At 40.7% G+C, this 15374-nt stretch overlaps 1 protein-coding gene across 1 annotated transcript in view; it reads right to left on the bottom strand.

Moving 5' to 3' along the window:
• Window positions 1–11480: 11480 nt before the first annotated feature.
• The window catches only part of SEC24B (SEC24 homolog B, COPII coat complex component), a gene marked incomplete at its 5' end in the record, with an annotated part of 47109 nt that continues 43215 nt past the window's right edge, over window positions 11481–15374 (bottom strand). The window contains 2 exons of the mRNA XM_084263672.1: window positions 11481–12856; window positions 14078–14181. Of these exons, the coding sequence (XP_084119798.1) occupies window positions 12742–12856; window positions 14078–14181 (219 nt within the window). The 3' untranslated portion in view covers window positions 11481–12741. The remainder of the gene's footprint in view (window positions 12857–14077; window positions 14182–15374) is intronic.

The raw sequence follows: 15374 nt of genomic DNA, 5'->3' as shown, positions 1-15374 counted from the left end.
CCTCCTCCGGCGGCGGGGACCGGGCCGCCTCCGGGCGCGCTCGGCTCGGGGCGGGCGGCGCTGGCTGCCACGCCGGGCGTGGGCGAGCCTGAGCGGAGGGCGTCTCCTCCGGCGGCCGGGCGGCTTTGTATGCTTTTCCTCTCCTCCTCCCCTCCAGGCACCGAGGAGGGGCTGGGCTGGGCAGCTCCCTCCGTCCCGCCCGGCGGGGCGATCCCCGGTGTGCGCGGCAGCGGATGCGTGGGGGGTCTGTGGGTTCCAACTGTCTGTCCGTCTGTCCGCTCAGTGCCGGTCCAGCCATGCAGCGACGGTGAGCTGCGGATCAGGAGGCGGCTCTGCTCGGTCCTCTCCCCGGCTCGGCTGGGCGCAGCCCACCGCCCCAGCATACGGGTGCTAGCCCCCTTCTTCTGCACCTTCCTTCTTGCAACTGAGAACGGACTTCAGTAGATGTCGATTCATTAGTGAGATGAAGGGAATCATAAATTTCATCTGCCTCTTACAGAGCGAAGTGTTAGATGGTTTACTTTCCAAAGCGCCCGCTTTAGAGGAACAGGACAATTGCCACCCTCACGTTCCAGTGGAATTCAGAATCCCAGAAATGAACGGCAAAGCACAAGAGGAAAGGATGGGCTCCAAGTTTGTTATTTTACAAGAAAGTTGTGCTTACAGCAGTAGAGCAGTCAGCGAGGCTTAACCACGCTTTTCTGGTCAGACACCATCACCTTATCCGACAGCATCTCCTTGCTCACAAATGCAGGCTTTGGTGTTCAGCACAAACCCCTGAAGCACACCAGACCGATGGCATTACATCAGAGAAACAGAGGAAAGCATTATAGTCCTTTGATTTCTCTGACCCTTATGATGTTCTCCAAGAAATCTCCACAACTTGACTCTGTAAGAGAAGGCTTAGGCAACTGAGTGTGGAGCCACTCATCCCCATTTCAGGGACACATAATGGGGGGTGGAAGGGACCTCTGGAGATCATCCAGTCCAATACCCCTGTAAAGCAGGATCACCTAGAGCAGGTGAACCCACCACATTTAGGTGGGTTTTGCACATCTCCAGAGAATGAGACTCCAAAGCCTCTCTGAGCAGCCTGTCCCACTGCTCTGTCACCCTCAATTTTTTCCTAGTGTTCAGGTGGAACTTCCCATGTTCCCTTTGTCCCATCACAGGGCACCACTGAAAAGAGCCTGGCCCAATCCTCTTGACATCCACCCTGCAGATGCTTGGAAGCATCGATCAGATCCCTTCTCAGCCTTCTCCAGACTAAACATACCAAGCCTTTCCTCATACCAGAGATGCTCCAGTGCCCCCATCATCGTTGTAACCCTCCAGTGGCCTCTCCCCAGTAGTTCCTTGTCTTTCTTAAACTGGGGAGCCCAGAACTGGTTACAGCACTCCAGAAGCATCCCAACATGGCAGAGTAGAAGATACTGTCCAGTGACCTGCTGGCCACTACAATCTGTTAAAGTGAGTATGGTCCCAGGGAACAGCAGAAGAGAAGCTGCACTGTTAACAGGCAGTGACTCCACAACGTATTAATGTGTGATACCGTCCCAATTAATGTTTATCATCGCAAAAATTCCCCACATTTCATTGAAGCAATTTTCCTTTAGCTAAAGTAAGAGTTAATTTCTGGACTAATAGCAAATGAAGTTGCCAAAGCCATTAAAAGAGTTTAAAAGCATTAAAACTAAATATATTAATTCAAGATGGAATATTCATTTTTTCATCAAGCAGAGGTACCCAGGTCATAGTAACCAGCTTTTTTTTTTTTTCTTTTAAATCCTCCCACCACGTAATAACAGTTTTATCAAAACCATCTTATTTGGGGAGGAAAAATCAGTATCAATACTAGAAAAAAAGATAATTTAGAATCATAGTATTGTCCAGGTTGGAAAAAACCTTTCAGATCAACAAGTCCAGCCATAAACCTAGTACTGTCAAGTCCACCACTACACCATGTCCCTAAGTGATACATCTACAACAGCTTTTAAATACCTCCAGGGATGGTGACTCAACCACTTTCCTGGGCAGCCTGTTCCAGCAATTGACAACCCTTTCACAGAATAAGTTGTTCCTAATATCCAACCTAAAGCTCCCTGGCACGACTTGAGCCCATTTTCTCTTGCCCTATCGCTTGTTACTTGGGAGAAGAGACCAACACTCACCTGGCTACTCCCTTTCGGGGAGTTGTAGAGTCATGATGAGTTTTGGCAGCTGTGCACTGCTGTGCTTTCTGTAGTCTTGTCTTAAAAGGTTCTTTGACTCTCTGAAAAAACTACCTTTCTGTTTACCTTTCACACCTTCTGAACTGCTGCATGAGGCAACTCCTGCGTTATTGAGTAACTTGTTTTGTGTCTTATGATTTCTGCTGCAGGTACACGCTCTTCACTGTAACTTTCTTTTCAAATCCTATGTCAAAATGTATCTATAATTTATCTCTAAACTAACATTATACATCATTAACACTTGACAAAGAAAAGCCTACATAATACTGTCACTGTAGTTATCTGTTCATACCTGTTGGATACAGCAAATACAAAAGAAATCCTGTGAAACATCACAACAGTCACAGGCATCAATCAAATAGCCGTAAAACACAACAAACAGCATCCTTATCTTGAGGGTTGTGGCTAAAACAAGCTCTGCCCCTGAAGGCTGTCTAAGGAGGACAGCTTTTAGGATGAGTTGCTAGTTTCTGAACTTTTACCCCCCACACACGCTCACAACCCAACAAGGAGTGCGATTACACTACCCTGAAATGAGCTTGGAGTGGGGTTGCTGCTCCTGAGAGATGCGATCGATCTCTTCCCTCCTGGTAGCTATGTGCTCTGCCCATGGGAAACGGCACTGCAGGGAGTGATCCGTGTGTGCACAGGGTGAGGAGCTTCTCAGTGTATTACGTGTACGTGATGGGCCTCGGTGCCAGCAAGAAAATGGTTCGGAGAACAAGCAGAACAAGTTGTCTTGAGACGACATTTCATGTCATATCCCCAGGGACATTTAGTAAAGAGGAGACTATTTACTAAAATAACACCAGGTGGCATTCTAGGTAAGCGGGAAGCTAGGGTGGAGTAAGAGATACCCTGGTTACAGTGCTGCCAAGTGGCAAAAGGTCTGTCTCATAAATCTCGGGGCATTCATTTAAAATCTTTGTTGAGGTAAAAAAAGCTGAAACAAACTTTGAGGTAGGACAGAGGGACAAAGATGATCTTCTGAAGTAAAAGCTTTTTCCCTGGACAAGAAGTCAAGCCCTCAGAGAGCACCCTAACTCCAGACATGTCTCACCAACTCGATGGTCAGAGGCACAAAACTGCAGGAGCAGACATTTCTACTCTCATTACAGGGAAGAATGTGACCAAAGGTCCCATCCATCATATTCCTAATATGTTCAGAAGGAGAAGGCACACAGCCTAATTACAGGGTAATCATCTTCATTGGCCAGCTATAGGAGTCTGGTTACAAAATTAATCGGGACGCCAATTACAGGCTGATGTTCCTAATTACTCAAGTATGCTTAGATGTTACTTCAGTCACGATTACATGGAAGCAAGAACCTTTCTCCTCATTCTCTGTCCTCCTTCCCTCATCGTAGTTTTAATGCTTCCTTGTTTGTTCAGAGGCACCTTTCCAGAGCTGGGTTGTAGGGGAGAGTGAGCAGGAAAAGCCTGGCAAGACTGACCGTGCCTATCTATCTGTACACCATCAAACCCACAGCAGATAGCCTGAACCTCTTCACCCTAAGGTGCTTCTATGCTGTTCTCCTTCAGTAAGCAGGATTTCTTCCTCCCACTTCCAGCATCCCACAGAACAAATTTTTCCAGCATATCTTATTTGAAAACCAACAGCTGGATGGTTTACTTTTAACTATTGTATATTACAGCTCAAACCATAAAATACAGTGGAACAGAATAAAATCATGATACCTCTTCCAAAACCCACATCACTAATCGGAGATTTATCTTGCATCTGATGATGAGAAGCTGTAGCAAAATCTTTCCTCTTCAGCAGCAAATACGAGCTCAGATCTCAAGCCTTGCTTGCAAAATTCCAAGTAAGACCATTACAAGTCAGGCTGATTAAACAGCCTGAATTTTCCATAAGTCACAAAACTCCTGCTTTCATGAAGGGAGCATATAAAGTTCTTTTCCTCCTCCTGGAAATGGTAACAGCACTGTGGCCATTCAATGTAAAGAAAACTCTTTCACCAGGGAAAACTGTGATCTCTCTCAGCACAGAGACTAAAAAAATTTAAAAATCTCTTTTATGCTTCAAAGAGATCATTGCAAAACGTTAGTTCTGCCAGTAGTAATATACCAATGTTCCTGCTCTAGTAAAGGAAGAGTGAGATCAGAAGGTCAGACTCCTATAGAGTCTAGGTAAAAGCTCTGTGTTTTCTGTAGGGTGGTAGATCACACCTGTAAGATTTCCTTAGAAGACCTGGACTCTGATTAGAGAGATAAATCCTCACTCAAGGAATGAGAAATGCTCAGACTAGGCAGAGGATTGTAAATTACACGCTTATTACAGAGCTGCCAGGATGTCTAAATTGCACTGGAGGATTAAGCCAGCAGAGCAGGGACTTGAGTCGTGATTATAGGGAGGTTGCATCATCCAGAGTCATCATTTTTCACTCCCTCTTCTGAGAATTTTTACCCTGTTCCCTTGTTTGCTTTGACTTTCTTCTATGCTTTCCCTGGCTTGTGAATGTTTGACACAAAAATTATTACAAAAATAATTATGGCACAATACAGGACTGGCACATAGGATCACCTGATAGGCACAAAAATCTTAAACTATCCCAGCTAAAGAGTAAGCCATTATTCAGGTCAGGATTGCACACACAAACACGGCTTGCACTGACTGGGCAGGAAATCAGCACACAGAACATGGTTCAGAGCACATCTCCCCCAGGAAGTTCAGGTTAAGAAAGAACTGGGCCAAGAGGGAAAGGCTGCAGCTGACATTTAAATTGACCACAGCACAGTAACACAGGCCAGCTCAATAGGCATTTGCTCAGAATAGCATCTACAACACAGATTGTTGTTTGAGTACATTAATTAATATCAAAAGTCACAAGTTCAATGTTAAGTTGGTTCTAATTACTGAAGCAGCATATCAGTTTTTAAGTAAACTCTTTGCTGCCCATTAGGCCGCTGTGTGACAAGCCCCAACACCAGCACACCTCTTCAGCAAATAGCCTTCCTCACAGCCCCAAACAGGAGAGTCCTGTGAGTTTCTAGGTCCCTACCACTTTATTTCTGGCAAATAAAACCCAGTTTATATTCCCCATCCCTCAAGGTGCTGAGCACTCAGGACCCTGCAGGCACATCCAGCTGAAACCAACAGGAATGGCTTGTATAGGGCGACATGGATGCCACAGGCACACTTAGGATCTTGGCTAAGAGTTGATTTGGCTGCCTGGTGGTGAATATCTGTGTTCCAGACAAGCAGTCACTGACACAAAGGTGGTGGTGGGGGACGTGTCAGAGATTCCCCTTTTAGCACCATTGCACTGGGAAATCAGCCACAGCTCCAGGGAGACACACACAACCAACGCACTGGAAAAAACATGTCTGGAGATTGCCCCTTTAGGGTTTCCTAACTCTGGAGCTGTTCCAGGCCCAGCTTCTGCTCAAGGCTAGACAATCTGTCATCAGAGAGCAGTAGTGTGATGGAAAAGTTCAGCTGTTCCCTCTCCCCTTGATACACCACCCGCATTGGGCAGAGCTTCTACCAGCTTTGGGCCCAGGCTCCTTTTGCACCAGCAGTTTGCCCCAGAGACACAGCTCAAGCCTTTGGCTTGGCACCTGCAGCATTAGAAAGAGGTTCAGTCCCCTGTATTTACACAGGACTCTCCTCCCTCAGGCAGTCTAAGTGACCCACGCTACACCTCTGAATGACTCACGGCTTTAAATGCAGTAACATCTAAATTTAATGCTTCCCAGCACACGCTGATGACAAGAGCTGTTCAGAACACAGCACTGCACAGACCTCCTGATCAGGAGTCCTCTGGGAAACTCCTGCCTAAGTATCCAGTGGTAGTAACTAAGAGCTAGAGGTAAGCTATGCACAGCTCAGCACACCATTCACTCAAATACACAGGAGAGACCATGAAATAGAGGTGCAAGTAGAACTGAAATAAACTGCAGTCCACACTCTGTAAATAGCAATAACAAGAGACTCCTCAAACAAGCGTAAATGCTCATTATGCCAGAGGAAGCCATGCTCATGTAGATACATGGGCTCGGTTTGTTTGGTTTTATTATGTCATTTCACATTGGTCATTACAGGCAACACCATAGCTGAACCCAAACTCACAGCCATATTCATTCAAAAAATTCTGACATCCCATTTTGCAGGAATACTCAGGGCCACGAGCATCCGCTCCAACCCCACTCACCTCCCTAGAAAATATACTCAAGGCCATGTGGTTTGTGCAGGTAACAATTCTCCCTCCCTTTGGTCTGCCCTGTTTCTGGTTTAGGCCAAGGAAGACTGCCAGGAACATGACAACTTGTTGGAAAAAAGGCTTGCTTCTAAGCTATTTTGCATTTGATTCATGTAACATCCAAAGTTAAAGCTGAAAGGCATTTTCTAGTGGTCCTAACACTTACTTCAGTGAGCCCTTTCAGGTCTGCCTAAAGCTTATTATCCACAGCATGCTGAGAGGTTCAGCAGGATTTTGGTTACTTCTAGTTATTGTATAAGGCAGGCCCTAAACTCTCTAAACTCTGAACTTGCTGATTCTTGCTATCTCCTTAGGAAGCTGCCACTGAGGAGGAAGGTAGTTTACAGCTTCTGTTTCCATTTTGGTTTTTTAGAAATTTCCAGGAAGCTGTAACAGAACTTACTTTTTGTAACACACTTTAACAACAATAAGACTGGGATCGTTCAGTTCACCGTTACAAGAAATTAGGATAAAGAGTAGAAAAAAGGGTGTCAATATCCCACCTTTATGTAAATTAGTTCCTAGCAGTGCAGTCCTGGCAGATGGTTTGAGAACAGATGGAACACCATTAAAAATTTAAACATACTGAGACACTGAAAGCCTTCTAAAGCAAATTAAGAGGGTGCGATAATAGCATATCAAAGGAAGGAGGTTACAGAACAGTTTGGTGTTTCTTTTTCTCCCCAGAGCAGGAAGCTGCAGAGCACTCCACAACTCTCAGAAATAGTTATGCTTTTCCTCACAGGAGATTAGATGGGAGAGATTTTCATAAGAAGAAATTATTCAATCTATAGTAAACACTGTGCAGTTATTCTGACCGGGAGAAGCACCAACAGGGTTTCACACATCAAGCTGATCCCTAAAAATGTAAGGTCTGTGATGTGACTCAGGGTAGGACAGGCAACCTGCGTGCTAGGGAGTCGATACCGCTCACTCTTAAAGGCAGCAGGATGCAGGAGCAGGCAAACAGGCACTGCTGCTCAGTGACCTAGCTGCAGTTTGGCAGCAATGGAGCAGCCAACAGGCCCCTCGTGTGCTGCTTTTCCCAACGGCTGTGACCCTCTGGCAGAACTAATGCACCCTGTCCGAACGGTGGGAGGTGCCACAGCTGCAGAGGCACGTTTTTTCCCTCCAGGAACTTAACACTTTCAAAATACATGATTGTAAGGCTGAAAGATTTAGTGTTTGCTCCCCAAAAATCAATTATGCTTTTATGTAAACAAGGTATTTTTTGGTAACTGGATGAGGAAAGGGGAGAGCTTGGAAACTCAGATGGCTTCGAACTTTGAATAAAAACACAAGGCACTTGTACACTGTCGTATCACAAGGAGTTGCTGAACTCCACCATCTGGACACACAGCCAAAGCACCAGCCTTTCAGAAGCTAGGCACCTTCTCAGCAAGCACACCTAACACTGGTTCCAGTTCTACTTTTACTCCTGGCACCCTCTCAGCTCTACCCCAGACACCGAAGGCAGTGTATTCAGCCACCAGAGACAAAGAAAAGCAGAAAAAATTCCTTAGCTACAGATGACTGCTACACATTATTTTTTCCTCTTTGCTTCAGCATTAGGGAATTTTTATTAACATTTTGTAGTCAGAAAAGCTGAGATTTACAGCCTGTAGAATTTTTTTTGAAGCATATCTATAGAATTTAACAAAAGTTAACAATATCATTTTTCTAAATGATTTTCTAAAATTAAATCTTTTCAAACATTTTGTGAGAACACCACTTCCTATGGTTAGACTACCAAGACTGTCAAAAGTCACCAACTTTCTCATGCTTGATGATTCGTGTGCCAGTAAACACATCACAAGAAGCCCACAAAGCCTCAGTGTCTCATCAGCTGAGACTTTCTAGTTGTGTTGATAAACACAAGCAAAGAAATACTATGCTACTTGCTAGCCAAACTGTGCTTCCTTCCAACACTTGCAACCTTTTCAAAACTGTCATTTTTCTTTTAATAGTAACAAAATTACAGATGTAATTAGATATATATTTGATGATGCCTCTAGTGTTGTAATCTTTTAGCATCTGAAAAATTAAACACCCACATACATAGCTTTAAGAAAATATGTACAAAAAAATCAGAAAAGTAGATGAGTGCAAGAAAACCATGATTAAAAACATATTCTGTTTTTATTTTTTTTAAAAAATAGGTTGAGATATTTCCATGCGTTCTACCATCTCTTCTATTTATTTTTCTCTAAAAGTGTGCAAGACTGATATTCCAAATAAGGCAGCTTCATCACTTCTTCTAAGGACTTTCAGAGGAAAATAAAGAGGAAAGCCAGTGAAGTATTTTATATTTTCTAGTTATCAAAACTGTACAGAAAGAAGCATCAAAGGCCCTGCAAGTAGAAATCAGCAAGAATTAGGGATTAGAGCATAAAATGAAGCACTATCTGTAAGTCGTTATTTGGATTTTCATTTCTTTTGTAATAACCCCTTTTACACAGCCCTCATCGGGTGAGAATCCTCTTGCTACATGCAAACAGGATGCCTTTGGATGTCTCATAAAAAGGCACCACCAGTAGCTTGCAAGGAAAACGAGGATGTTCAAGGGAGACTTCAAATCCCAGTTACTGGCAGCATTTGTAACCACACACTGCAGAGTCCTGCATTTGAATATAACGTAGTGTCAGTTGAAGTGAAGGCGTGCAAGGCTGCCTTTTACATTTAACTTGGTAGAATTTTTAATTCTAGGAACTGACAGGTAAAAGAAAGATAGATCAGTAAGTCAGCTCACCACAACTGTACCAAAACCCCATTGTGTTAAATCTCAGGATTATCTGGGTCCAAAAAGCACCACTATTAGTCTTCTAGTTAGAACTCAGCCACTGTGATTCTGGTAACTGGTGATATTCTACCTCAGTTATGAAAAACCGAGAAGCAACAGTGTGTGCAGACACCCCTCCACCCTCTTCATTAAACAGAGTAAGTTACCAGAAAGAATTATGTAAAATATTTAGTATGTATTAAAATCTGAAAAACTTCTTCTAAACAAAAAGCCACTAAAGTAATTTTTGACGTAGTAACTGACAACGTATTTGGGGTGTTCCATAGATTCACCACGATTTACAAGCCTCAGACCTCCAAACTTACTGAAACTGGCTGCTAAGCTTTTGCAGCACAGACAAAAAGTATTTAAAACCAAAACTAAGATGAGACCTTTCAGGACTCTTATGCATGAGTTATTACTTCTAACTACACAAATTTGTGACCAAGGCTGCAATTACTCCCTCATAAACTCATTTCTGTCCCATACCGTGAAAATTTTGCATAAAGTTCTTCAAATGTATTTTGCCTGAAAAAACATCAAGACTACATTTAAAATTCCAGAAGAGCTCTTGACTCTCAGGATCATTGAGTGTGGGGCTTTTTAAAAACAACAGTAATGACAAACCCATCTTTTCAGCATCTGACAAAGTGTACAGAAAACTAAACAAAATCACCCGTACCAGGCCACCTTTTCTGTCGCCACGAAGCTCTACATCAGCATTAATGAACAGGCCAATACAGACTCAGGCTCAGTGAGAACTCTCTGGGAGCTGCATCCTGTGTCCTACCATTGCAAGGGCTTCCTGAACAGTAATTTCTGCAACAGGAACTCCCACACTACTTAGCTGGGAGGAGAGGTACAAAATGCAGCTTTTAGAACTAAGATACGCACAGGGACACCTGCTGCCTTTGCTTAAAATGTTGAGCACTTGAACTGATTCTCTCAAAGACTGACTTGGCTGGGGCTGGGAAACATTTTCCCCTGCAAATCCTGCATTTCTCATGAAATCGGTGTTATTGATATTATGCAGTGCTGAAGGCATTTTGGGAAGAGCTTAATCTCTAAAACAGTTAGGCATCATCTCTGGACAGTTCAGCACTTCAAAGAAAGATATCCGAAAGCACATAACTCATCTCTCCCCCAAAACACTGCTTAACAAAAAGCTTGATGATACTCAGTGCATCCTTTGGTAGGGATTCATCTTTTGATGTGCATCTCCTGGTACAGTGCTGTGATCCAAACCATCATAAGTAAATCTATCCTTTAGGTACTTTTACCACACCTGCAGATACTCTACTGTTGAAAGCAGTAAGTCCTGAGAAGATTCAAATTCAAGATCAGTTCTCTGTGACTGTTGTCTTAAGATTCAAACTAATGATCAGCCAGAATGGAGAATTAGTAAAAAATAACTAGATTCCGTGCTATGTAATAATTTTACTGAACAAATAGCTCTCAAGATGTACTTTTCATAGTTTTTATATACAAAAAATCATAGAAGAATAAAACTTTAAGTAATGGTTTTACAGAATACGTCGCAATTAGTCATGGCATAGTATGTTCCCAGATACTCAACACCAAGCTCACAAGTCAGAAGCATTTATCACAGGGCATTTAAAATTGTAACATGCCCTTCTCATCTCTGCAATTACAAGTTACTTTTAAGATGCCTCACTTCAGCAGCACTTAGCTTTCACCCAATGCAAATTAAGCTACAAAGTAGTACTGAAATCCTGGAGGTCTGATTTAGATAGAACATTCAGCATTGCCTCAGACATCTACTACATGATAAATTAATTTACTAGATGGAAAGTTTATCTTAAGTAATCTTTGGGTAACTTAAAACACAGTTAGTTAAGGACAATACACAAATTAACTTAAAAGGTGTCTTTCTCCAAACAATGAGTTTGTGATAACATGCAGAATAACACTGCTTGCAGAATTTCATTAGTGCAGCTTTTAAAGCATTTGCAAAACACAACTACTGCTTTTTTCCTGACTACTTGATTTGGGGCTATGGCAGTTCAAATGCAATGTTGGCATTTTCAAGGCTACTTTAAAATAAAATGTAATCTTACTAATCATAATTTACTTTTTCATACTTCATTACTTAATTGTAGTAACATTTCATTAAACAAAACAAAGTTCAAAATATTAAGTATGAGTGATTGTGCTCCATGAACTATTTGTAGTAGGCCTCTTCAAAACCCCAAAACAACCCAAAACCAACTCAACAATTCAGGATAAATATACTAAAAAGCCCAAACCATTGAGCTACCAAAACATTAGCAAGAACAAGGTTTCAGAAAGATAAAACAGTATGATTACATTTTGAATTTTGACATTATAAAGCCTTTACTTTCACTGATATAGGGTAATTTATACACCCCTCTTTTTCCACAGCAGAAATCAAATAATTGTGAGTGATTACCCATGCTTACTCTAAATGGCAGACAACACAAGTTACAGAAACCTAGACAAAGACTATAGTAGTTTACAAAACATAAACCAAGGTTAACAGATATACCGCCATTAGAATAATACATAAGAAGGGGTTTAGGAACTTTGTATCGATAGCTCATTTCAGATTGTGCAGTGTTTTCACCTCCCTTCCAGAAACCTGTGAAATAAAGTGGTAAATGTGTTCTCATTGATATGCAGCTCAGTAAGAGTTTAGTGGCAAAAAGATTATACTTGCATAAATATAAAAACACATGATAAAACAAAATATTTTTAATTAGTAAGCCAATAGTAAATAAATTTACCTAAAGTTAACAGAAAAAGCAGCTGTGTTCTTTCTACATGGATACTTTTTTAGCATGTTTTAATAGTCAACTTCATTGTCTAGCCTGGGACAAAACAATTCATCATTGAGCACTCAACAATTCCGCACACTGAGCTAAGTATTTTTTTTTTTTAGTTACATTTTTTACATTTTCTTTACAAATGTAGTGCTTATGTACATTATATATTTTATTTCTACAATTGATGTACTTTACTGAAACTCTACAACTTTCACAGGGAATTCGCTGAAGTCTTTAGTAAATATGAATCATTCCCTTTAAAAAGAAATTCATATAAACAACCAACATACAGCACTGCCCTTAACTCTCTTAAGAATTTGGATCTGAAAGGGCTACTATAATAAATGTAAGAAAAAAGGCTTTACCTAATTGTACATTTCGTTAAGAAATATCATCCCACATAGCTACATAAATTCACCAGCTTGCAATAAACAGAGCACCATACCGCTGCACAACTGGAAACATGTATAAATCAATTTAAAGTTTACTAGTCAAATAGCTTCATCACTCCTAGCACTTTTAGACTGAAGTAAATCTGCAAATTTCTTTTGGAAATGTGTACTTCATCAGCTGTAAAGCTTCTAAAACAGAGCTCGCCACCGTGTATCGTGAAGAACAAGCATCCGCTTTTGCAACTTCCCATGTGTTTCTGTCGGCCCACGCTTCTACCTGAAGTCAGGATTCTGCTTCTGGTTATTCCTTGTTCACTTACAAACCTGCTGCTGAATATTAAGTAAGAATTCATAATATGAGAAAGCTGCTTCTGTCCGATCCTCAATTAAATGCTGAAAAAATTCTGTTTTGGCAGGGTTCTCGTCTCTGAAAGAAGAGAGGAAGAGATTTTAGTCCAAATATTGAGCAAAGAGTCCACTGTAAACTCAAGCAGAGGGAGAAGTTCTAATGAATTGCTTATTAACCTTTGGGGTCTAGATTCAGTCCAGGTACTACAATTGCAAAGAATCCAAAGTTTGGAAGAAAACCCTAGATCTTTTAAACACAACCAAAACAGCAGCATCTTACAGTCTAAACAGTACAAAAATGAGCAAAATATCATTTAAAATATTTTGTAGAAACACAAAAATGAAAAAAAAAAAAGATTTTTTTTTTTTTTTTAGTTAAAGTGGTGCAACAAATTCTGAAAGGGTTAAATTAGATGAAGATTATAAAACTGGAAATTTACATCTCTGGTTACATATAGTCTCAATACCTTCCCCAGTTTTTCTTAGAGAAAATGGAAAGTAAACAGAACAGTGAAGGTAAACAAGTCAGAGACCTCAAATCCAAAATTACCCCAGTAAAGTCTTGCTGGGGGACAGCAAGTATTTTCTGGGGCAGTCCTCTATACTGGTATCATAAAGCATGCAGTAAAGCTCTGCTATTTTCTCTGGTCTCAGCACTACTTGCAATTCAAGTGACAGCCACACCACCAACCACTGAAGAGCTTCAGTCCTGTTTTTAAACATTATTTGAATAAGTGTCCTCATAGTCTCTAAAGTGTCATCTCTCATAAGGCCCAGTGAACTGAGTACTCTGGAGAAGACTAGTGCAAACTCAAGTAAAGCATTTTATAGAAGTTAAACTTTCAGTGGGTCGCAGCTTCAAAAGGCTTCAGAACTTGTCTCGTGTCATAAACCAATTGCTGTTCCATGTAGATCAGGAATAAATGCATACAAGTAATAAGCAATCTACAGATTATTAACCTTATTTGATTTTTTTAGATGTATGTACTGAAATTATAAAAACTGTAACAGAAATTAACCTTGTTAACCCCACTGATCATAAGGATATCTCCTTCTTCAGTATATTCTAAACTATGTAAAAACACACAGCTAATTGGTACTGATAAAACTACTGGCATCTGATAAAATTAAAGATGACTCCTTGTTGCTGAAGGATTTTAAACAGCAGCACTGTATCAGCTGGAAAGATGATGTTATTCACTTTCTTCTGGGTCAGATATTCCCTCTTTTCATTAGTGTCAACTGGAAATTGTAAATACGAAGTGCCAATAACCACCCAGTATCTAACAGCAATACTTACTTTACTACTTGAAGAACTGGACTTAAAGGTCTGCTGTCTCTAAGCCAAGATATAAAAGATCGTGTTCTTTCCGAAGAAACTGAATCTACCTCAGGTAGCTGTGTCTGGTTGAAGGTAAGTGAAAGAAGTCATCATTTTTTATTATCAAAACTATTAAAAAAAATAATACATCCCAATAGTTATAACCCAAGCTACAGTTTCTATTAAGAAACTGACCACAGATTATATACATGCTTTTTTATAGCTTCAGATACAAAAAATATCAGTAATATCTGTTCTGTAGGAAGCTGTACATCTTTAACTTAAATTGCCATAAGCGCAAAAGATTTTAGAAAGTGAGCTCATTTAAAAAGTCATCTTTTCAAAATGCTGCTTTTGCAGTTTTGTTGTCTTTATATGCCCCTATCAATCAAGTTTCTACACACTACATTTGGCATCACTGCAAAGATAAACAAAACACACAGACGTAAAACCTACAATGTAAGTGAATCTCAATGCAAAGATTATACTGAACTGTTTGGTTGGGGAACGAGCTGAAAAAATAGAATTATAAAATTTTGAGCCATTCACCAAGCTAAATATACTAACTCTTAGGTCTTTTAAGACAATCAAAATGAGAGGAAAGAATTGATTACAGATTTAAAAGTAGTACCATTGCTATCTTTGTAGTAAGTGAACTGAGGGCATAATTTAAAAGCAAAGATAACAATGTTTGCTTATATTAGCTTTTTTCATCTAATTTCATTATAATAAATGCTCTATAGCCATTGAAAGAAGTTATCGTCCTTCCTTTATCCAAACTCTTCCTGAAAACACTGTCAACTAATACTTAGCACCAGCAGAGCAGAGGGGACAGTTTTAAATTGCTAATACAAGCAAAATGCAAAACTCTGAACGATTTTATAGTAGGTCTTAAAGCTCACCACTCTTAACCTGTTCTCAGAATTAGCACTTGTCACTTTCCCCCTTCCTGCTAAACAAGCTTTACAAGCAGGTTATGTCTTCCTATGTGTTTCTGCAATGACTGACATATATTTGGTACTACCTGAATATAACCACTTGATTTTGAACTTTATCTAGAGTGTCTTAAAAGGGTCCATCCTTACCCACCACTGGTTGACATTTTGAAATCACTACCCACTGAAGAGGGGTGTTGTCTTTAATTGCTCTGTTTTACACACAAGCCTATAGGTTATAGGCTATAACACAAAAACCCCTCCACCAAAACATACATCCAAGAGTCTTTGATGTTTCCACAGCTAAAAGCATTTTTTGTTATCACTGACTCCAGGCTTGG

Source organism: Gallinula chloropus, assembly GCF_964237585.1.
Source record: "Gallinula chloropus genome assembly, chromosome: 4".
Classification (NCBI taxonomy): Eukaryota; Metazoa; Chordata; class Aves; order Gruiformes; family Rallidae; genus Gallinula; species Gallinula chloropus.
Note: the sequence above shows the minus strand (reverse complement) of the source record. Positions and strands in the feature narration are given on the sequence as shown.